General features: G+C 43.0%; 1 protein-coding gene across 1 annotated transcript; it reads right to left on the reverse strand.

Annotated features, from left to right (window-relative positions):
- Positions 1-1,224: 1,224 nt before the first annotated feature.
- On the reverse strand, positions 1,225-22,431 carry LOC105756572 (zinc finger protein 665-like). Its single transcript, XM_023736382.1, has 6 exons — positions 22,383-22,431; positions 21,187-21,379; positions 20,147-20,229; positions 16,641-16,767; positions 16,059-16,154; positions 1,225-5,002 (listed from the first exon to the last, which is right to left on the reverse strand). Exons 3-6 carry the CDS (start codon positions 20,159-20,161, stop codon positions 2,799-2,801), a joined length of 2,442 nt encoding a protein of 813 aa, XP_023592150.1. The 5' UTR covers positions 20,162-20,229; positions 21,187-21,379; positions 22,383-22,431; the 3' UTR covers positions 1,225-2,798.
- Positions 22,432-22,490: the final 59 nt, after the last annotated feature.

The following is a 22,490-nucleotide window of genomic DNA, read 5'->3' on the forward strand; positions in this document are numbered from 1 at the left end:
GCCCCCTCCTCTCTGCTTGATTCTTTTGTATCTCAAGAGAGATTGACTCAAGATAGAACCTAATCCTGTAGATTGATTGCTGTCTCATTAACTGCCACTAATCCTGCCTCATTAACATCACAGAGGTTAGAATTTACAACACATAGAATAATCACATCAGATCACGAAATGGTGGAGAACCACATAATACTAGACAAGTTGACATACATTTTGGGAGGACAAAATTCAATCTACGATACTTTCCCAATAACTGCTTTCATTTGTTTCCCAAAACAAGGCTAGTTTTTCACTCAGGTTTGATACAGAACAGCTACTGCAATTCAAATGGGGTGACCATCAATAGCATTCCAGTATTTCTACCACATAAACTGTCCTTAGTAACTTATCTGCTCTAATGAAAATGACCCTCAAAGTCCTGGCCAGCTCTGTTTCATAGTCTCTTGGTAGAATAATCCGTTCCTATAACTCACAATGACACTCTGTTGAAGGTGGCTGTAAATACACTTATCATAACGATTTAGTCATTGTTTTACATCGATTCTCCACCCCTCCTCATGCTCTCATTCAAAATGTCACCATAACGTATTTTAAAGGAGTCCCTGGGTGGCACAGTTAAGCACTTCACTACTAGCCAAAAGGTTGTCAGTTTGAAACCACATAGACAGGCCTGGCAGTTTGCTTCTGGAAGGCCACAGTCTTCAAAACCCTATGGAGAAGCTCTACTCTGCATACATGTGATCACCATGAGTCAGAACTGACTTGATGGGAACAATATATGCTAAAATTCAGGGGCATTTTAGGGAATAGGAGCCCTGGTGGCATCGTGATTTAAGAGCTTGGCTGCTGACCAAGAAGGCTGACAGTTCAAATCCACCAGTTGCTTCTTGGAAACCCTACGGGGCAGTGCTACTCTGTCCTACAGGGTTGCTGTGAGTTGGAATTGACTTGATGTTTTAAGGGAATATGGATATGAACGATCCCCACTGTAAAAAATGGTGTCGTAGAGTCAGACCTCCTCTAACTTCTTGAGGGGGAGGAGAGAGAATTACCATAAGCATCAGCCCAAGGCAGATTCCTATGAGGTGGAGGTCAGACATACTTCCTCTCTCCAAACTTATTATCAATTCTGACACCAGCCGTCCCTCCCACAGTACTCTCTACTTCTCTGCTGGGTTCAGTAATCTGTCGCAATGGCCAAACAGAACTCACAGACCATACTCACAATTATGGGGTTTATTAGGGAAGTAATAGGTTACAACTCAGGATCAGGATCAACAGACTACAACACGGGAAACACGATCAGAAAGCATGTAGACTTGTAAATAATCCTCTGTTCTTTGGGACCATCTGGGCAATGACCACACCTTCTGGATTCTGGACGGAAGCCTCTTGGCCCTGGGCTTCAGCTCTGTGTTCCATGCTCACTGGGACAGCAACTCTGCTCCATCAGCTTTGGGTGGCTCCATTCTCCTAATCCATCTGAATGGCAACCCCATTGCCCCTGCAGGCCCCATTCTTCTGCACCTTGGGCATGATAGCTCCAACTCCTCAGCTTTGGCAGTAGCCTCATAACCTGGCATGCCTTAACGGCAGCCCCACCCACTGGAACCATGTTGGCGAAGATCTGCCTTTTTGAAACCTAGAAGGCTGTGGTCTCACTCTTTGAAATCCAGGCCCCGCCCTTTGAAACCAAGAAGGCCCTGTTTCTTGTGCTCCTTCGAACACTTCTGCCGATCTTCAAGCTGCTCCAGGGATGGTCTTTTTCCTTTCTTGGAGAACAACAGATGTAGCACCTTTGGCCTGTTTCTTGCCTGTAGAATTCCAAGAGGCAGACAACGTTGTTTCCTTTCCTCCTGCCTCTGTCCCCTTCAGTCTAAGCTTAAAGGCTTTGCCACTTATTAAATTGTAAGATTTCTCTCTACTATGAATTCTCAATGCTCCACAAGGCATGAGTTGTGACTAAAAGCCATACTACATTCATTACATAAGGTTTCTCTCCACTATAAATTGATGCTCCACAAGTTTTGACCTTTGCATAAAAGCCTACATTAACAACATTTCTAAGGTTTCTCTGCACTATGAATTCTGTGATGAGTTGTAAGGCTTTTAACGTCACTAGATATCTTACCACATATATTAAACTTAAGTGATTTCTTTCTATTATGTACTCTCTGATGTGAGACTTAAGCCACATTTAAATAATTTCCTTAACTCATTACATTTGCAATTTTTCATCTCCAATATGAATTCTCTCATGACCCTGAAGGATTGACTGAATGTTAATAGCCTTGCCACATTCACTACATTTTTAAGGTTTCTCTCCAGTATGAATTTTCTTATGATCCTGAAGGGGAAAACATCTGGCAAAATCTCGGCCACATCCATTGTGTTTGTATGGTTTCTCTCCAGTTTGAATTACCTGATGTTCAACAAGGCTTGAAACAGGGACAAGTCTTGCCACGTTCATTACACTTGTATGGTTGCTCTCTGGTATGCATTCTCAAATTTTAAGATTTGTGCTGAGTATAGACCTTGCCACGTACGTTTATGTGTTTTCTCTCCAGTATGGATTCTCTGAAGTCTGGTGAAGTCTGAATAAGAGTTAAAATCTTTGCTACACTTATTACATTTGTAAAGTCTCTGGACAGAATGTATTCCCTGTGGTTCTCTAAGGTTTAATCTTCAGAAAAAAAAAAAGCCTTACCACATTCATTACATTTGTAAGGTTTCTCTCCACTATGAATTCACTGATACCCCACAAATTTTGATCTGCCGGAAAAAGCCTTATCACATTCAATTCATTTGTAAGGACTCTCTCCGCTATGAATTATCTTATGATTCTGAAAGGCCGACTGACTGCTAAAAGTCTTACCACATTCAATACATTTGCAAGATCTTTCTCCAGTATGATATCTCTGATGAGATCTAAGGCTTTCAGGATGACCAAAGCCCTTGTCACACGAATCACATTTATATGGTTTTTCTACAGCATGGATTCTCTGATGTCTAGTGAGACTTGCATTCCACTTAAAGGCTTTCCCACATTCATTACATTTATAAGGTTTCTCTGTAATATGGATTGCCTGATGTTTCACAAGGGTTGATCTTTGGATAAAAGACTTACCACATTTGTTGCATTTGTAAGGTTTTTCTCCACTATGAATTCTCTGATGTTCCAAAAGACGTGATTTTCGGGTAAAAGTCTTATCACATTCATTGCATTTGTAAGGTTTCTCTCCACTATGAATTCTCTGATGTTCTATAAGACGTGATTTTCGGGTAAAAGCCTTGCCACATTCATTACATCGGAAAGGTTTCTCTCTACTATGAATTGTCTGGTGACGAGTAAGTCCTGAACGTCGACTAAAGACTTTGCCACATATATTACATTTATATGGTTTCTCCCCAGTATGGATTTTCTGATGTTTACTGAGGTTTGAGCCCCAGTTAAAGGTTTTGCCACATTCACTACATTTGTAAGGTCTCTGACCAAAATGAATTCTCTGATGATTAATAAGGACTGACCTTCGGCTAAAAGCCTTACAACATTTATTACATTGATAAGGTTTCTCTCCACTGTGAATTTGTTGATGTTGCACAAGTTTTGATCTGTAGATAAAAGCCTTGCCACATTCATTACACTCATAAGGTTTCTCTCCACTATGAATTCGCTGATGTTCAACTAGACTTAATTTTCGGATAAATGCCTTACCACATTCATTACATTGGTAAAGTTGCTCTCTACTATGAGTTGTATGGTGACGTGTAAGGCCTGAACGTCGACTAAAGACCTTGCCACATACATTACATTTATATGGTTTCTCCCCAGTGTGGATTCGCTGATGTTTAGTGAGGTTTGAGCTCCAGTTAAAGGTTTTGCCACACTCATTACATTTGTAAGGTTTCTCTCCACTATGAATTCTCTGATGTTCCACAAGACTTGATCTTCCAGAAAAAGCCTTACCACATTTATTACATTTATAAGATGTCTGACCAAAATGAATTTTCTGATGATTAATAAGGAAAGACCTTCGTCTAAAAGTCTTACAACATTTATTACATTGGTAAGGTTTCCCTCCACTATGAATTTGCTGATGCTGTACAAGTTGTGGTCTGTATATAAAAGCTTTGCCACATTCATTACACTGGTAAGGTTTCTCTCCACTATGAATACTCCTATGATTGCACAGGTATGAGCATCTCATAAATTCCTTACCACATTCATTACATTTGTACAGTTTCTTTCCAGTATGAAATCTCTGATGTGTTCTGAGGCCTAACTGTAGACTAAATACCTTGCCACATGCATTACATTTACATGGTTTCTCTCCGGTATGGATTGTGTGATGTTTAGTGACGCTTGAGCCACAGTAAATGGTTTTGACACTTTCATTACCTTTGTAAGGTCTCTGCACACAATTAATTCTCTGATGATTAGTAAAGACTGACCTTTGGCTAAACGACTTCCCACATTCATTACATTTGTAAGGTTTTTCTCTGCTGTGGGTTTTCTGGTGTTGCTGAAACCATGAAGGAGGCATAAAAACATCCCCACATTCATTAGAGATGTTGCTTTGGACACTAGGAGGAATTCTTTGAAAGGATGGAATTGAAGATCCACTGCTGACAGACGTCTCCACTTGATGACATTCATACATTTTCTCTCCAATGTGAAATTTCTGCATTTCAGCCACATGGGACTGAAAGCTTAATTCAGTCGTATTTTTACATGTCACATACTTGTTTCCTGCATCTGTGTTAACATGTTGATCTCTTCTACCAGTTAAAATTTTGTTATGGGCCGTAGTCACTCCTTTGTTATTTCTTTCATCTTTTCCCCACTGACTCTGAAACTCATGCACATTTTCCCTGACTTGCCTGAAGTGGAAATCCTCGATGCCATGACTTTCATTTCTTTTCAAAATCACTCTCTGGAATAGTTCTCCTTTATCAATGATCTCTTTTGCTGATAATTCCTTGATCATACACGTAGAAAAGACATCTAAAAAATATAAAGAATCATAAGTTTTCTATTAACAACAGTTGGAAAGTATTTTACATCCCAAAACATAATTTTACACAGCACAAATACTTATAATAAAAGAGAATGTTAAAACTTCTTCACTATGGTTTTCAAATGTTTAGGAATGCAAAATTAACAGGATTCCTCAATAAAGAAATGATGATTACATGTAATTCGTATCATTTTCAAGGAAGTTGAGATTTCAATACACGTGACATACCACTCATGCTACAAATGTAAGACCTAAGAGAAACAGACAGGTGGTGGCATTCTGTGGTGGACTGAAGATTTCAAAGGTGGCAAGAGAAGACAAAGTAAAGTATTATAATGACATGTACAAAGACTTGGAAATAGAAAACCAAAAGGGAAGAACATGCTTGGCATTTCTCAAGCTGAAAGAACTTAAGAAAAAATTTAAGCCTCAAATTGCAATACAGAAGAATTCTATGGGGAAAATATTAAATGATGCAGAAAGCATTAAAAGGAGATGGAAGAAATACAGAGTCACTATACCAAAAAGAATTGGTCGACATTCAACCATTTCAGGAGGTACCGTATGATCAGGAAGCGATAGTACTGAAGGAAGAAGTCCAAGCTGCACTGAAGGCATTGGTGAAAAACAAGGCTCCAGGAATTGACAGAATAGCAATCGAGATGTTTCAACAAACGGACGTAGCCCTGGAAGTGCTCACTATGCCAAGAAATTTGGAAGACAGCTACCCGGCCAACAAACTAGAAGAGATACATATTTACGCCTATTCCCAAGAAAGGTGATCCAACCAAATGTGGAAATTATCAAACAAATATCACTGATGTCACACGCAAGTTAAAACTTTGCTAAAGATCATTCAAAAGTGGCTGCAGCAGTATACCCACAGGGAACTGCCAGAAATTCAAGCTGGATTCAGAAGAGGACGTAGAATGAGGGATATCATTGCTGATGTCAGATGGATCCTGACTGAAAGCAGACAATACCAGAAAGATGTTTATCTGTGTTTTATTAACTATGCAAAGGCATTTGACTGTGTGGATCCTAACAAATTATGGATAACATTGTGAAGAACAGGAATTCCAGAACACTTAATTGTGCTCATGAGGAAACTATACATAGATCAAGAGGCAGTCATTTGAACAGACAAGGGGATACTGCGTGGTTTAGTCAGGAAAGGTGTGCATCAGAGTTGTATCCTTTCACCATACCTATTCAATCTGTACGCTGAGCAAATAATCTGAGAAGATTATGAATATGAAGAAGAATGCAGCATCAGGACCGGAGGAAAAATTTACTAACAACCTGTGTTATGCAGATGACACAACCTTGCTTGCTGAAAGTGGAGAGGACTTGAAGCGCTTACTGATGAAGATCAAAGACCACAGCCTTCAGTATGACTTACATCTCAACATGAAGAAAACAAAAATCCTCACAACTGGACCAATAAGCAACATCATGATAAACAGGGAAAAGACTGACGTTGTCAAGAACTTCATTTTACTTGGATCCACAATCAATACTCATGGAAGCAGCAGTCAAGAAATCAAAAGACGCACTGCACTGGGCAAATCTGCTGCAAAAGACCTCTTTACAAAGTGTTGACAAGCAAAGATGTCACCTTGAAGACTAAGGTGTGCCTGACCCAAGTCATGGTGTTTTCAATCGTCTCATCTGAATATGAAAGCTGGATGATGAATAAGAAAGACTGAAGAAGAATTGACGCCTTTGAATGACTGTGTTGGCGAAGAATACTGAATATACCCCTGACTGCCAAAAGAATGAACAAGTCTGTCTCGGAAGAAGTATAATCAGAATGCTTCTTAGGAGCAGGGATGGCGAGACTACGTCTCACGTACTTTGAACATGTCATCAGCAGGGATCAGTCCCTAGAGAAAGACATCATGCTTGCTAAAGTAGAGGGTCAGTGAAAAAGAGGAAGAGCCTGAATGAGGTGGACTGACACAGTGGCTGCAACAATGGGCTTAAACATAACAAGGATTGTGAGAATGGCACAGGACCGGGCAGTGTTTTGTTCCATTGTGCATAGGGTTGCTATGAGTCAGAACTGACTTGATGGCACTTAACAACAATAACGTGATGCAGAAAACTATGCTATCTGTATTTCAAATACTAGTAGGGTCACCCAAGGTGGACAATATTCAGCGTTACTTCGAGACTAAGACAAACTAGGAAGGAGGGCCTGGTGATCTATTTCTAAAAACCAGCTGACAAAAGTATTATGGATAACAACAGAATATTGTCAGAATTAGTGCTGGAAGATGATCCCTTCAGGTTAGAAAGCACTGAAACTATGATTAGTTAAGAGTTGCATCCTTAAACCATAGTTGACCTTAATGATGCAGACAGGGTAGAGACTTCGGGACCTTCACTTACTTGTGCTGCACAACTCAAGATGAAAAGTAACAGCTGCAAACATCTATTACTAATTGGAATGTCGAAAGAATGAAGTATGAATCAAGAAACACTGAAAGTTGTTGTGATGGTTAAGATTGTGTGTCAACTTTGCTGGGTCATGATTCTCTGTGTGTTAATGTAATCACTCCCACGATTGAATATACTGTTGAGTAGCCAATCAGATGAAAGGGAGTCTCCTTGGGGGTGTGGCCCGTACCTGTATATAAGCAGATGTTCTGGCTATTTGCTCTCTCTGGATCCTGCGGCTGCTTCCTGTCATCTCATCTCCCATTCTTGGGACTTGAGCTGTCAGCTTATCCGTCGAACCTGGGATTCATCGATCTGCACAGCCTGTGAGTGGGAGCCCTGCTCTCCGACCTTCTGATTTTGGGCTTGCCAGCTTCTGCAGCTGAGTGACTTGGGAGAGGCCTCTACCCTGATCCACGGACTTGGGACATTCTAGCCTCTACAATCGCATGAGCCGTTTCCTTGATATAATCTCTCTCTCTATATATATATTTATATACTTTACTGGTTTTGCTTCTCTAGAGAACCCAGCCTAAGACAGTTGTCAAAAATGAAATGGAACGTTTGAAGATAAATATCCTAGGCATTAACAAGTGGAAATGGACTGGTATTGGCCATTCTGATTCTGACAATCTTATGGCCTAATATGCCAGAACAAATAATTGAAGACAAATGGTGTTGCACTAATCATCAAAAAGAACATTTTAATGTCTCTCCTAAAGTACAACGCTGTCAGTGATAGGTTAATATCCATATGCCTCCAGTGAAGAGGAGTTAATAAGGCTATTACTCAAATTTACTCATCAACTAGTACAAAGATGAATAAATTGAAGATGTATACCAAGTGCTGCAGTCTGAAATTTAACCAGCATACAATCAAGACGTGTGGATAATTTCTGGGGATTGGAATGCAAAAGTTGGAAACAAAGAAGAAGAAATACTAGTTGGAAAATACGGGTTGGTGACAGGAAGGATGCCGAAGGTAGTATGACAGATGTCCATGAGAACAACTTGTTCATTAGAAACGCTTTTTTTCCAACAATAAAATCAATTGCCTATACACGTGGACCTCACCAGATGTATTACACAAGAATCAAATCAAGTGCATCTGTGGAAAGACATGATGAAAGAAGCTCAATATTATCAGTCAGAAACAAGTCAGACACCAATTGTGGAACAGACCATAAATTCAAGTTGAAGCCAAAGAAAATCAGAGCAACTGCACGAGAGCCAAAGCACGACTTTGAATACATCACACATGACTTTAGAGATCATCTCAAGAACAGATTTGATACAGTGAACACTAATGATCAATGATCAAAGAGTTGCGGGATGACATCGAATATGAAGAATGTAAAAGGTTACTGAAAATACAGGAAAAAAAGACCAAAACGTATGCTAGAGGAGACTCTGAAACTTGCTTGTAAGCACAGAGTAATGACAGTGAACACAGAAAAGATGAAAACAGCAAAACAAATTATTTCAGGAGGACGCTCAAGAAAACAAGGTAAAACATAATAATGACACATGCAAAGGACCTTGAATTAGAAAACCAGAAGAACATGATTGGCAACTCTGAAACTGAAAGAACTGAAGAGAAAATTCATGCTTTGAGTTGCATTACTGGAGAATTCTATGGGCAAAAAATTGATGCAGAAAGCATCCAAAAAAGATGGAAGCAATAAAGAGTTGGTATAGCAAAAGGATTATTGAAAAGTCAAACAGTTCAGGAGATAGCATACGATCAAGAAGTGCTGTTGCCGAAGGAAAAACTTCAAGCTGCACTGAAGGCACTAGTGAAAAAACAAGGCTCCAGGAATTGATGAAATACCAATTGAGATGCTTCAACAAGTCAGTGGAATGGTGGATACACTTACTGGCTATGTGAAGAAATTTGGATAACAGTTCCTGGTCAGCCAACTAATTTGTGCTCCTTCCAAAGCAGGGCGAGCAAATGGAAGTGCGAAATTATCAAAGATCATTAATATCACACGCTAACAAAATTTTGCAGAGGATAATTCAAAATCAGATGCAGGTGTACACTGACAGGGAACTGTCGATGACTTGTGCCTACTGACATAGGTCATAGAAAGGTTGCGCAGACAATGATCAGTAGGGCAGTGTCGTTTTCCTTGTAAGGTGTGACCTAACTTTAGGTGGTTAGGGAAGAGAAAATACCACGAGTGGCTGGTGTCAGAAATGATTAAGAAGTGGGACAGTAGGGATGTGAGTTATCTTCACATTTTGGGAATCAGCCTTAGGTCGATTTTTATTCACATACCCTGTGACTGGTGTCTCAAAGGGGATGATCACTAGTACATTTGATCAATGCTGCCACACTACCTTGAGAGACACTGTGACATTCCACAAAAACCAGAGACACTTTGAAGTGCAATGGGTTTCTCTTATGTATGGCCTTTCTGGCCTTAGGTTTATAATTCTGCCAAAAATGATCGGCTGGTCCACAATCTTACAAGGGATTGGTAACTGGATGACTTTTCTGTGGCTTTTCTTGGCATGGTTTTGTAAATCCCACCCAAGTGACTGCGTGGGACTCTGGAAATAAGGTAATTGTGGCTAGGCTAAAAAGAGAGCCAATTCCAGACCACAGCGAAGACCTCACCACCACCAAGGAAGAAGCCAACAATGCAACATGTCCTTTGGACCTGGGATCCCTGTGCTGAGAAGCTCCTGGAACCAGGAGATGGAGAGACAGAAAAAGAGAGACAGAGAGAGAGAGAGCTGTAACACTGAAGACAGGCAGAAGTGGTGGCAGAGTAACAGTGGCAGGAGACACCAGCACAAGATACTGGCTGAAGAGGCCACAGGAGATGGCACAGTGGGCTTCTTACCCATGGAGTTGAGTGCCTTTAGGCCGAGGCTTACTGGCAGAGTGGGGTTCCTCTGGTCATTTACTGGCACAGCTAAAAGAGCTTTATAACACTTGTCCAAGCAAGGCAGAGGCTGAGGGGCCAGAGAGAGGCATGCCTGCGGCACCACTGGAAGGAAACTGTCCTGGTAGAAGAACTATATCCTGAGTGTTCCTGAACCTGAATTATATCCTGTTATTCCCTAATAAAGCCCATAATCGTGAATATTGTCTGTGAGTTCTGTGTGGCCACTGAAACGAACTATTGAATCCAGCAGAGAAGTAGAGAGTACCATGGGAGGGATGGTTGGTGTCAGAATCAGTAAAGAGGGCAGAGAGAAGAAGCTTGTCTGACCTCTGCTAGGAGTCAGGGCTTGGGCTATTGATCTAGGTCCTCCTTCCCCCTTGAGCGAAGTTAGATGAGGTCAGATGCCGCCCCCATGCCATTTTTACAGTTGGCGTCAGAAGCAGGATTTGTTGCAATGGCTCCAAACTATGGAACCATGGGACTTTGTAAGAGGAAGAATGAAGGGCTTCTGATTCTTAGATGGTTACTTAGATGTTACCTGGAATGGCTGAAAGGAAAGTGATGCGGCAGTTGAGGGGAGAAAATCCACATCTGGAGTGGCCTGGAGCAAAAGCCAGGACAAATAAGCAAAATGATTGATAGGGGGCCTGGGTCTACTGGTTCATCACGTCAGAGGCCCAAGGCCATATACATGAATGGGAAGACAGTCAAGGGGTGGAGAAGAGAACATGAAATTGTAATGTTTCAAAAAGAGTTATTTAAAAAAAAAAAAAAAGGTTACGTGTCTATTTGAATGTACTATGGATATTGAATTTTTCTCCTACCTAGTGTTGTAAAACAGATCTGAATGTATGATAGAAATATTGGGCATTACAGATTATAGAGAGTGTGTAACTCTACCTTCAGCTAATATCTAAAAGGATATGTTTTACCCAAAGAAAAACAGGCTGTTGGTTTGAATGTAGTAGCCCTGTGTATACCTGAGCTCCATCCTGAACCCTTCAGGAGTCAGGAAATTTGTATTTGAAAAGACATGCAGAATCACCTAGAACTGCGGAGAGAACAAGAGACTTGCATTGGAAGGAAGGACCTGCAGGAAAAAGTCAGTGCCCATCAGAAGGAATCACCTTCCAAGACCGGAAATTAAAGGGAGATGGCGAGTAGACAGCTTGGTATGCTTGGCTGTGGTGATCATCTGGGTCCACTCATGAGATGAAGTACAGCAATGAAGAGACGGGATGAGCTTGGACATGTTCCACTGGCACTTGCTGACCTAGCCCATGGGGGCTAGAGATGAGAGAGGAAGGGCTGGCTGGTCAGAAATGAAGGGGGTTGTGTGGACTCCTGAGTTTATGGGTGAAGCTGTTCACCTAGCCCAAGGGGGCTAGGGATAAGACAGAGAGAAGGGGCTTCCCATTGTGACCTAGCTTGGATGGCTAGGAACGAGCTGACCAGAACCCAGCCTAATGAAGAAAAAGATGTTTGACACTGTGAGCTGGTGTAAATTGCTGTAAATTTGATGGCTTGCTGTGGACTGGACTTTGCTTATGGATACAGATGCTTAAAATTCCAACTGGAACGGAAGATTCTTCGAGACCAAGGAACATGCTCATCTCCTCAGAGTACTAGTTCCACAGGGACAGGCAATTTAAATATTGGCTATCTAAAATGGAGGGACATAAAGGCATGAAGTGGCTGGCTTATATGCTTTTGTAGGTGTGCTTACACTCAAAATGAGGAGACAAGGGAGGATCCCCACTGAATAGATTCCTGTTTTCCTGATGGGTCTGGGAAGAGAGAGTTGGGAAACGCTGATAGGATTATATGATTCATTTGTGAGTGTTGATTGTTAACAGGGTTAATTGTGATTGTAAAAACTGTAACTGTAGAACCTGTAAGTGTGAAAGAGTGGACTAAGGGGGAGGCACTGCTGGACTGGAGCACAGCGGCTGAATCTGAAGTCCCTTAAAGGTTTTGCTATGCTGATACCTCATGGGGCTCGGAGGAAGGGAGTCATCTTCTCTCCGTTAAATTTTTATCAGACACCAGGAAGTGTGAAGCCGAGATTATTTTTGGAGAACATAACCAGATCAGATGGACAGCTGCAGCAGGCCTGAATGGCTGGTACCTGAGTAATCTCACCCTGAGGAATCTTTGCCCTTATTGAAGGTCTAATTGTTAATGAAGTAGAGAGCATTGTGGGAGGGATGGCTGATGTCAGAAATGGTAAAGACAGTGCAAAGAGGAGGCATGTCTGATCTATGCCTCATAGGAACCAGCTTTGGGCTGCTGATCTTGGTCCTCCTTCCCCTTTGTGAAGTTACAGGAGGTCAGACACTGCCCCCACGCCATTTTTACAGTCCATTACTATGCAATTTCAGTAATTTGTGGTCTACCGATAGGACTGGTCGGTTTGTGGTCTAGCTAGGACGGCCATGCCTTGTAACGGAATATAAAGGCCAATCCCAGAGGTTGAGGGGGACCTCACTACCATCAAGAAGAATCTGGAGCACAGTATATCCTTTGGACCCAGAGTCCCTGTGCTGAGAATCTCCTAGACCAAGAGACAGAGGCAAATGGGAAAGAGGAAACCTAAAAGAGTTGTAATATGGGTCGAGATGCAATAGAAGTGAAGATGGCATGAGACAGTGTGAGATGGTGGCAGGAACCAGGCTACAGGCGTGTGGTTGCAGTAGCGGGCTTGTCAGCCCCTGGAAGAAAAGAGCTCAGCATTTTTGGGCAGAAGTTTGCTGGCAGAGCTAAAGAGCTGTAACACTTGTACGAGCAGCACAGAGGCCTAGGTGGACTGTTGGCTGGTATGGCCAAGAGAAGGGTGGCCTGCTTGCGTGTACAGCCTAGAGCAGCTGAGAGACCTGTCCTAACTGATGAACTGCATACTCTCTACCCAGTTATTCCTGTTACTTCCAAGTTGATAATGATCCCAAGTTGTAATCTCCTTCTTCCACAATAAACCATGTAACTGTGAGTATGACCTATCAGTTCTGTGTGGCCACTGCAACGAATTATCAGAAGTAGAGTGCCGTAGGGGGGACGGCTGGTGTGAGAAATAGTGAAAAAGTCAGAGTGGTGGTATGTCTGACCTCCACCTCACAGGAATCAGCTTTGTGTTGATTCTGATTTTCATCCCTCTCCTGAATGTCGATAGGCCCTGACGCTAGATTATACACCTAGAACCAACTCTGTCAGGCTCTTGTAACATTTTCTATCTTACGATTCTAGGACTAAATGAATGATTTCTTTTATAAGGATTAGCACAAAGTTGGTTAATATGAGGCGGACATTAAAGACGTCCCAAATGTGCAACTTTTTCAAGCTGTTGTACCACTCCATTATCTCTAACATCAACTATTCCTCCCCTGCTCAGTACTCTCCCTCCTGTCTTTGAGTTCTGTGATTTGCTGCAATGTCTCCACAAACTCACGAACCGTATCAAGGAAATGGCTCACGCAGTTGTGGAGGCTGGCAAGTCCCAAATCCATCATCTGTAGGCTTCTCCCGATGCACATGGCCGCCGGGGCCGCCAAACCTAAATCAGTAGGACAGACAACAGGATGCTAGCTCAGAAGGCTACGAAAACTAGTGAACTGGCAGGTCAGATGGCAGGCCACTGGCTCAAGTTCCAAGAACCAGAGGTCAGACAACAGCAAAGCGGATGCAGAATCCTAATGCAGAGAGAGAGAGAGCCCCAACAGAGTACCCACATATATACATTGGATGCAGGCCACACCCCAGGGAAGCGAGTGACTTCAGTAAGTTTAGGACTTGAGTCACACCGTCTTGTAAGGCTGTAACTCAAGATCCACCCCACAATAATCCTTTCTTACTAACATATACAGATTAGGACTTACAACACATAAAAAGGAGTATAATTACATCAGATCACAAAACAGAGGACACCCATACAAAACTAGGAGTCATGGCCTAGCCAAGATGACACACAACCCCAACCATCACAGGTTCCGTATACTTTATTTGCATAGTCTCAACAAATCACTGTGTGTGAGCCACAAAGACTACGGCTAGAAGAGCCATATTAAGTAACTCATTGCACCGCAGGGACATGGTGACCGCTCTACTCATCACGTTCAAGAGGTACTTCTACACATAGCATACTGATCAAAGTGTTCTCCTCTAAGAATTTTCTGTGACCTGTTAACCCCCCTCTTTGAAGAAGTCCACCTCAAACTTCCCATTACTAAAGAGTATGTTGTTACAGCAGAAGAAGAAGGGTGACATTTCAGACACCAGGAATGTGCGTTTAAAGAGCAAGTTTCAGGAAGAATCATTCAACCTTAGGAGAATACAAATCCAAGAAGAGCCAAGGTTTTTCAGCATTTCCAGACAATGTAGAGAGCGTGAAGAAGTGGAGAGATACAAGATATGGGAGTAAAGTAAGGATGTCAGAACTGGTGGGGTCCTTGAGAAGGGGCTGTATGCTCTGCCCATATTCTCAAACTGAGAATATGAAATAAAGAGGTAATGTTCTTATGTAGGACCAGGGTAGGAAAAGAGGATCTCTCTGTCTACTGTCTTTATAGTACTGCTGAGTAACAATCTCAGAACTTCCCAATTCTCCTGCTATACATACTCCTGAAGTATAGAGAGGCAGGAGTCAAGAAATGTCTGAGGGGCCTGAACACTCAGAGGGGTCTGGTGAAAGTCCTGTGCAATTTCCTGGGGCCTCACGGGAAAAGGAAGAGACAGCAATGCTTTGCCATCTCCTGAGAGGGTCTCTAATGAGCACCGAATCTGGATAGATGCTTCAGGACGAAGGAGGCCTCAGCTTATGACCTATATGAACTGAGAACTGAGGATCACGTGAAACCAAGTACAGAAGGAGAAACCAACAGGGCAAGAACACCCCTTTGAAACAGCCCTCCTCGTCCCTATCAAACTCATGGCACCAAAGATGTCATAGTGACCAGATAATAGCATGTTGCAGGTCATAATAAAGACTTTGCCTTTGTCTCTGCTTGAGCTGCAGCACCACTGGCAGATGAACTTTTACACATCTTAAGAGAGGAATATGTGGGGTGTATGGGAGAGTAGGGAAGAAAAATTTTCCTTTGTGAGCTCACAAGAAATAAACTTGTGTTTTCCTATAGGGTCGCCATAAGTCAGAACTGACTCGACAGCAACAGGCTTGGTTTGGTTTTGGTTTACTTTTGGGGGAAGAGTTTCCCCAAAACATACTTGATAGTGTGGTTTCTTTTCTAACCATCTGATCTCTTATCTATTGTTATGGATTGTGTCCCCCCAAAATTACATGTTTATAAACCCTTACCTTTATACCTGTGGATATATTCCCATTGGGGAATATGGATTTCTTTGTTAGCTTAATGAGGTCACGTCAGTGTGTCTTAAACCGGTCCCTTTTTGAGATATAAATAAACATATCAGGCACAGAAGAAAGCTGGAACGAACAGAGGAGAAGATACACACCAGGTGAAGATCACCAAGGCTCCGAGGAACAGAAGCTGAAGAAACAACGACCTTCACCTAGAGCCGACAGAGACAGAAAGCCTTCTTTTACAGCCAGTGCCCTGAATCTGAACTTCTAGCATCCTAAGCTGTGTGAAAATATATTTCTGCTTGTTAGAGCCACCCACTAGTGGCATTTCTGTTATAGTAGCTCTAAGAAACTAAGACACCTATGTTCACATCTTGATACATTTCCACATACCTGGGTTTTTTGCTAGTTTCGTCTCCTTCTCCACAGTCCAGGGCTCTGTCCCTTTCTTCAAAATGGAGATAATATTTATCTCAGAAGGAGAGATTCCTTTTTATCAGAAAAAAAAAAAAAGCTGTAGCTTTTTTTGCAGAATACAATCCAAGCCATTTGTTCAGCTTAGAACGTCACAGATGTCTCTAGAAAAGTATTTCAAATGTTCATCTATTGACTGCCTACTTTGGAATACTTAGGGAATGTCTTAAGTATGTAGATATCTAGCTCTCTTCCAAGAACTACTCAATCAAAAGCACAGAAGTAAAGCCAGACAACTGGATACATTAAAAGTTGGTCATAAGGTTTTGTGCACACTTAAGGCATGGAACACAGCAGGGACCTAGAGTGAACTGGGCAGATCATCTGAATAAAAGCGAAAGCTAAAATTCAGATGCCGAATTCTGAACCAACTTCCATCTCTGCTGTAAGAACAGAGATTTCTAAGTTCATCCATCAGAGCAGGGATTTCTAAGAGACTCACAGGGAAAATGCAAAAATACACAAGGGCAGATTCCACATCTGGAGGGAAGTTATGCTTACCAAGGGAGACGAGGTTCCTGTAGTTCTCCAACATCACATCTCTGTACAAAGTCCTCTGAGCAGGGTCCAGATAATCCCACTCCTCCTGAGAAAATTCTATGGCCACATCCCTGAATGTCAACAATCTCTGTAAAAAAAAAAATCAAAACAAAACACATCTCACAAGTGGAAAAGGGAGAGTTCTTATTTTCACACAAATGATACAAGGAGAAAGGTATACAAGCAAGTCATCTGATGTGAGAGGTTTGACAGATTCATGTAATACTGGGCAAGTTATATGTCCCAAATTGTGTTTTATTATACTTTTCCATCACCAGATATGAAATCCATTGCATTACTGGGGATTTAATTTTGGTGGACAAATAAAATAAGCGAATGAAAAGAATTCCCAGAGTCATCTATGTATTTATTAAGTGCTAGATGTTATGTTCTGCAGCATCTTGCCAGAATCTTTCAAAACACCAATGCATCACTGAGGTGCAATGAGTTACTTAGTATGGGCTTCTAGCCACAGTCTTTGTGACTCACATACAGTGACTCAGTGAGACTATGCAAATGAGGGGTATGGAACCTGTGGGGGTTGGGGTTATGTGTCGGCTTGGCTAGGCCACGACTCTCAGTATTGTGTGGCTGTCCTCCATTTTATGGTCTGATGTAATTATCCTTCATTTTGTGTGTTGTAAATCCTAATCTCTGTACGTTGGTGAGGAAAGATTAGAGTCGGGTGGGTTTTGAGTCACAGCCTTACAGGAAGGTGTGACTCAAGTCCCACCCTTACTCGCCACGCCCTTCCCTGGGGTGTGGACTGCATTCAGTGGATATATATGGGAGCTCTGGCGGGTCTCCTTCTCAGCATCTGGATCCTGCTTCCAGTTCATCACCGTCTGACCCTGGTTCTTGGGACTTCAGCCAGCAGCCTGCCATCTGACCTGCTGATTCTGGGATTTGCCACCTGCCACAGCCCTATGGACCAGTGGCCTATCATCTGACCTGAATGGTCAAGCTTCTGCAGCCTTGTGAGCTAGCAGCCTGTGGTCTGACCTGCTGGTTTGGGTTTGTTAGCCCCCGTAGCCACACAGGTCGGGAGAAGCCTATGCCTGACCCATGGATTTGGGACTTGCTAGCCTCCTCAACTGCGTGAGCCATCTCCTTGATATGATACATGAGTTCTGTGAGATGTTGCAGTGAATTACAGAACCCAAAGACAGGAGGGAGAAGACTGAGGGGAGGAGGACTAGCTGATATTACAGATGATGGAGTGATACAGCAATTTGGAAAAGTTGGACATTTGGGACGTCTTTAACCTCTACCTCATAGGAGCTAGCTTTTGCTGATCCTTATAAAAAAAAATTACTCATTTAATCATCCTACACACAACTATCACTCTTCAAGTTGCCCAACCTGGAGGATCCCTCAGACATCTGGAAAGAAGTTGGGGTACTCAGAAGTAACCCTGTGACATTCTTTATAACAGAGAAAAATTGTAAACCACCCATATGTGTTGATTATAAGAATGTTCTAATGAGGATCTAAAAGAGCAAGCTATCTCCACATTTATTAACATGAAACAACTCCAAGACATTTGGCATGTAAATTTTCAAAAGCTGAAGAATCAAATATCACAAAAAATTCACTGAAGAATTTCTTCTAAAATCACATCTTTTACGGAGAAGTACACTGAGTCTTGCCACAAAACTGACAAGACTGGTTAATGATGGAGGTGGTGAGTGATGCAGGAGGATATAAGAGGGTAGAGAAGGTTTACATTTTACTCCCTGTCAGCGTTATTGTTTCTAGCTCTACCACAAAATAAATATGTCCATCATATACGTTTTAAAGAAAAGAAACAAAATATTTAATAACAAAGGTGGAACCAGATTTGACTCCACCCCCACCAATAACAAAGTTCTGTTCCTACCTCTCGGCTAAATTAAAACCATTTGTATCGAAAACCGTTGTTTGTCCCTAACAAATACCACAATCTGCAAGGGATGGATGTAGAGTTTACATTAGCTTTACCAAAAAAATTTGGTTTTTATCCAAGATTCTTGAGAGAGAACCTCTAAAATCTTGGGTTTTCACCAATCTAGAGAGTCTTTGGGGTCTCCAGACTTATCTAACAGGTTATTCTAATGAGGCAACTGCTGGGTAGGGGCTGACCAGGATGGACTCATTTTATGATATCAAACTTATGATACTGACCCACCTTGGGGGAGAGGGACTGGATTTTGAGTTATGTAATGAGACTCTCAAGAAAAGCTCTAGATACTGAAGCCGTACGGGCTCCCTGGTTGGTGAAAGACACTGATGCATGTAGGAGGGTAGCAAGTCCTTTGAGATTTGGAAACTCTGAATTGGGAACTCTTCCAGACCTCACCCTAGCAGTCTCTTCACTTATATCTTTTTTGCTATAATAAAACTGTAATCTTAAGGATAGAACTTTCCATGAGTTGTGAGTCATTCTAGCAAATTATCGAACCCAAGGGAGTAGTAGGCGCCAATAGATCAGAAGTGAGGGGAGCTGGGACCCTGAGGTTATAGCTGATATCCTGAGGGTATAGAGCAAACCTTCAATTTGAAGCTAGCAGGTCAGAAGTGAGGGTGCACGGAGGGGTCCCCGAGAGTGCAGCTGGAATCTGAAGTTTTGGGCAGACTTGGCAGTCTGAAGGACTGGGTCCTTAACTTGTGAGATCTGGCCTCACTCCAGGTGGTTAGAGTCACAGGAATAAGTGCTACATGTGCAGCTGATGTCAGAAAAGACATGAAACAGAGGGGAACAGAATTGATAATAGAGTCATTTGAATTGATCAATACACTTGGTAGAGAAGTGAGAACTGGGATTTGATTTTTCCTCAGCTGTCTTGTGAATGGTTTAAAGAAACTCCTACTGTTAGACAGTTACGTTGATCCCATATTTAAAAACTGATTACAGAATAAAGCATCTTCTATCACTGATGTCTGTTACTGAATCCTGTATCACTGACGTCTGTTATTGAACTCTCAATACCAAATCAATTAATATTTTGGAACCAGTAATACAGATTCACTTGTTTAGCTCTGAATGGATTAGTAATCGGGCAGAAAAGATCTGCAATTATAAGTCTTCTTTTCCAGAATTTTCAGCTGTTCCCGCAGATTAACATGGCACATAAATGTGCCGTTGCTTTAATGTTGTTCCACAGAGAAATGATAGGGCATCCAGATGTGGCCCCTAAACTCTCCCTGCTGCCCCCATCACTGCCCCCACAGGGCCCATTCCCTGTCTCCCACTCAGGCCTGGCGTGAAGTCCTTCACATGGTGTTCCCCACATGGAGCCTCTTCACAAGTCCCACGTCACTGGGATGGAATTTGTGTGGAGGTTAGAGGGGACTGAGAGAAGGCCCTGGGTGAGTGTGAGCCAACATGTCAGACAGGACACATCAGAGTCAGGTAAGTTGAGCAAATTCTCAGGACAGCATTTCAGGAAGGAGAGGACAGAGCCACTAGCTGGGAATATGACTGTTACCTGGGACAGAGTCATTCTGAACTCTTTATCTTTTCTTTCTGCGAACTTCTTTCTCAGGCAAGTTCAGTCTTGAGAAGTCAAACCTGAATGTAAAAATTACGCTGTTAAATGCTCAAAATGAACACACCCCTTTCCTGTGCCAGAACCACACACAAGGGGAGGACCTCACCATGGGGACAGACAGTTCTTGTTGACCACTGCCCCAGGTGGTACTCAGGGACAATATACTCCTACATGGAGAACAACAGTTGAGTTCTACACCTTCCTCTCCTGGTGAAGTGCACACACACTGCTTCAGCCCAAGAAATGGAGGACCAAGAGCCTTGGTGCTCAAAGCTGGATAGATTAGAATCAGCTGGGTCATTTTAATTATTCTTTAAGTTGGGCCCCAGCTTGACTATTAGAAGGGGAATCTCTGGGAGGGGGCACAAAGGATGTACTTGCAAAATGTATCAGCAATGAAGTGTGAAGCCAAGGATGAGTCCCAGTCAGTGAAGGCAAGACCAGCACACCTCCCAACCTGTGGCTCTGCTGTCACCTGGGGCTGTGCTGTCAACTGTATCTACCCAGTGGAAGGGGCAGGAGCAGACAGAAATGTGCACTGCAGGCATTATGGGTCAAGGTTGGGAGTGAGGGTGTGGCTGGAATGTTGAATGTGGGGTTATAGAAGACTGCCATGAGAAGGTGATATAAGAACAAACAGCTGAGGAAGTTAGGATATTTCCTAGATGCATGTGAGGGACAAGAGAGTTCCAGGCAGTGGGACCAGCAACGTGAACAACCAGGTCAGCAGAGATTCTGGCCCCCGGAAAATCCTTGTGTGGCTGTAGCAGAGTAAGTGAGCAAGGAGACAAGATGAGTTCAGAGAGACCCTGGGGAAGCAGACAGGAAGGGTCAGAGGTTTCAACTATTTTTCCCCATATCCCAAAATTATGTATTACCTCACCTATTTTAAGATAACATCTATTTCATTTTATCATAACTCAAAACACAAATAATGTACTGTGTTGTGCACTTTTAAAACAGGCCAAGATGCTCACCTGAGCCTCAGGTCTGACCAGCCCTTAACCGAGACCTGGCGGAGTTCAAGGGGAACGCAGGAGGTCAGGGATCATTTTTGTACATTTTCAGGTGAAGATACCTTCTAGAGGCCCCAGGAGAGATGCTGAGCAGCCACGTGGAAACACGAGGCTGGAGTTTAGAGGAGCAGTTTAGACGTCAAGGTGTTCAAAGCTGTGACATGAGATGAGAGGAAAAGGCCATGAGTGTAGACAGACAGAAGAGGTTCAAGGACTGCTCCCTGCGGCTCTAACTGAGAAGCGAAAAATAAAACCAAATACAGAGAGGTAGACATTTAAAGAATACTGTGATGTCCTAAAAGTCAAGAAGAAAGTGTTTCCAGAAAGAGGGAGTGATCAGCTGTGCAACATGCTGTTGATCGAATGAGGGTGCAGCTTCGGTAACAGGCTCTGAACAAGTTTCTTCAGTGATGAAAGTCATTTATGAAAAACCCACAGCTAACATCATACTCAATGAAGAAAGACTGAAAACTTTCCCAGTAAGATCAGGAACAAGACAAGGATGCCGACTCTCAAGACTGCTATATTTAACAATGCACCGGAAGTCCTAGATAGAGCAATTAGGGTAGAAATAAATAAATAAAAGGCATCCAAATCGGGAAGGAGAAAGTAAAACTATCCCTTTTCGCAGATGACTTGATCTGTACTCCTGTAAAGGGAAGAGAGTGAAGCAAAATTAACTGAGACAAGTCGCAGTTTTTCTCTATATGGAAGACGCGAGGACGGGGTCTCAGGAGAGAGGTGGGGTCTCAGAGTCCCAGGGCCAAGAGAGGACGGGCGGCCCGCGCTGCCCTCCAGGGGCGACACTGAGAGGGGAGGGGCGGGATGTCGCCAGAGACTCTTCCGGTGAGGACTTGACCCAGCGCAGGGTGGGTGGGGGTCAGAGAAGGGTTTCAAGCAGAAAAAAAAGACGCGACAGGCGGCGTCTGCGCAGCCCGAGGGCAGAACGGCTGGGGCTGGACCCGCCTGGCCACGATTTTATACCGAAACTGACGCGGCGGAGCGACCAGGGCTCGGAACGTCTCACGGCCGCGCCGGGATCCCTGGGGGTGGGAAGAGCGAGTGCGGGGGCTTTAACGTCTGGAGCGACCTCCGGGCAGGGTGTGGAGGACGGGGACCGAAAAGCACGGATGTAAACCAGAAAGTCGGAAGCTCACCTCACTGTGACTCCACACAACCCACTTCGGCGTCCACCGTAAACTGCGCAGGCGCTCGACTAGAACAGACGCGAAGTCATTGGGCGGGGCCCAGGCGGGGCCCAGTGG

Source organism: Trichechus manatus, unplaced genomic scaffold (genome assembly GCF_000243295.1).
Source record: "Trichechus manatus latirostris isolate Lorelei unplaced genomic scaffold, TriManLat1.0 scaffold00087, whole genome shotgun sequence".
NCBI lineage: Eukaryota > Metazoa > Chordata > Mammalia > Sirenia > Trichechidae > Trichechus > Trichechus manatus.

Excerpts from the sequence above, each read along its gene's own strand:
- LOC105756572 (XM_023736382.1), bottom strand. Across the intron at positions 16,155-16,640 it reads CAGGAACCTCGTCTCCCTTG|GAATCTCTCCTTCTGAGATA; the intron begins GTAAGCATAACT and ends TCTGATAAAAAG. Across the intron at positions 5,003-16,058 it reads GAAACTAGCAAAAAACCCAG|ATGTCTTTTCTACGTGTATG; the intron begins GTATGTGGAAAT and ends TATATTTTTTAG.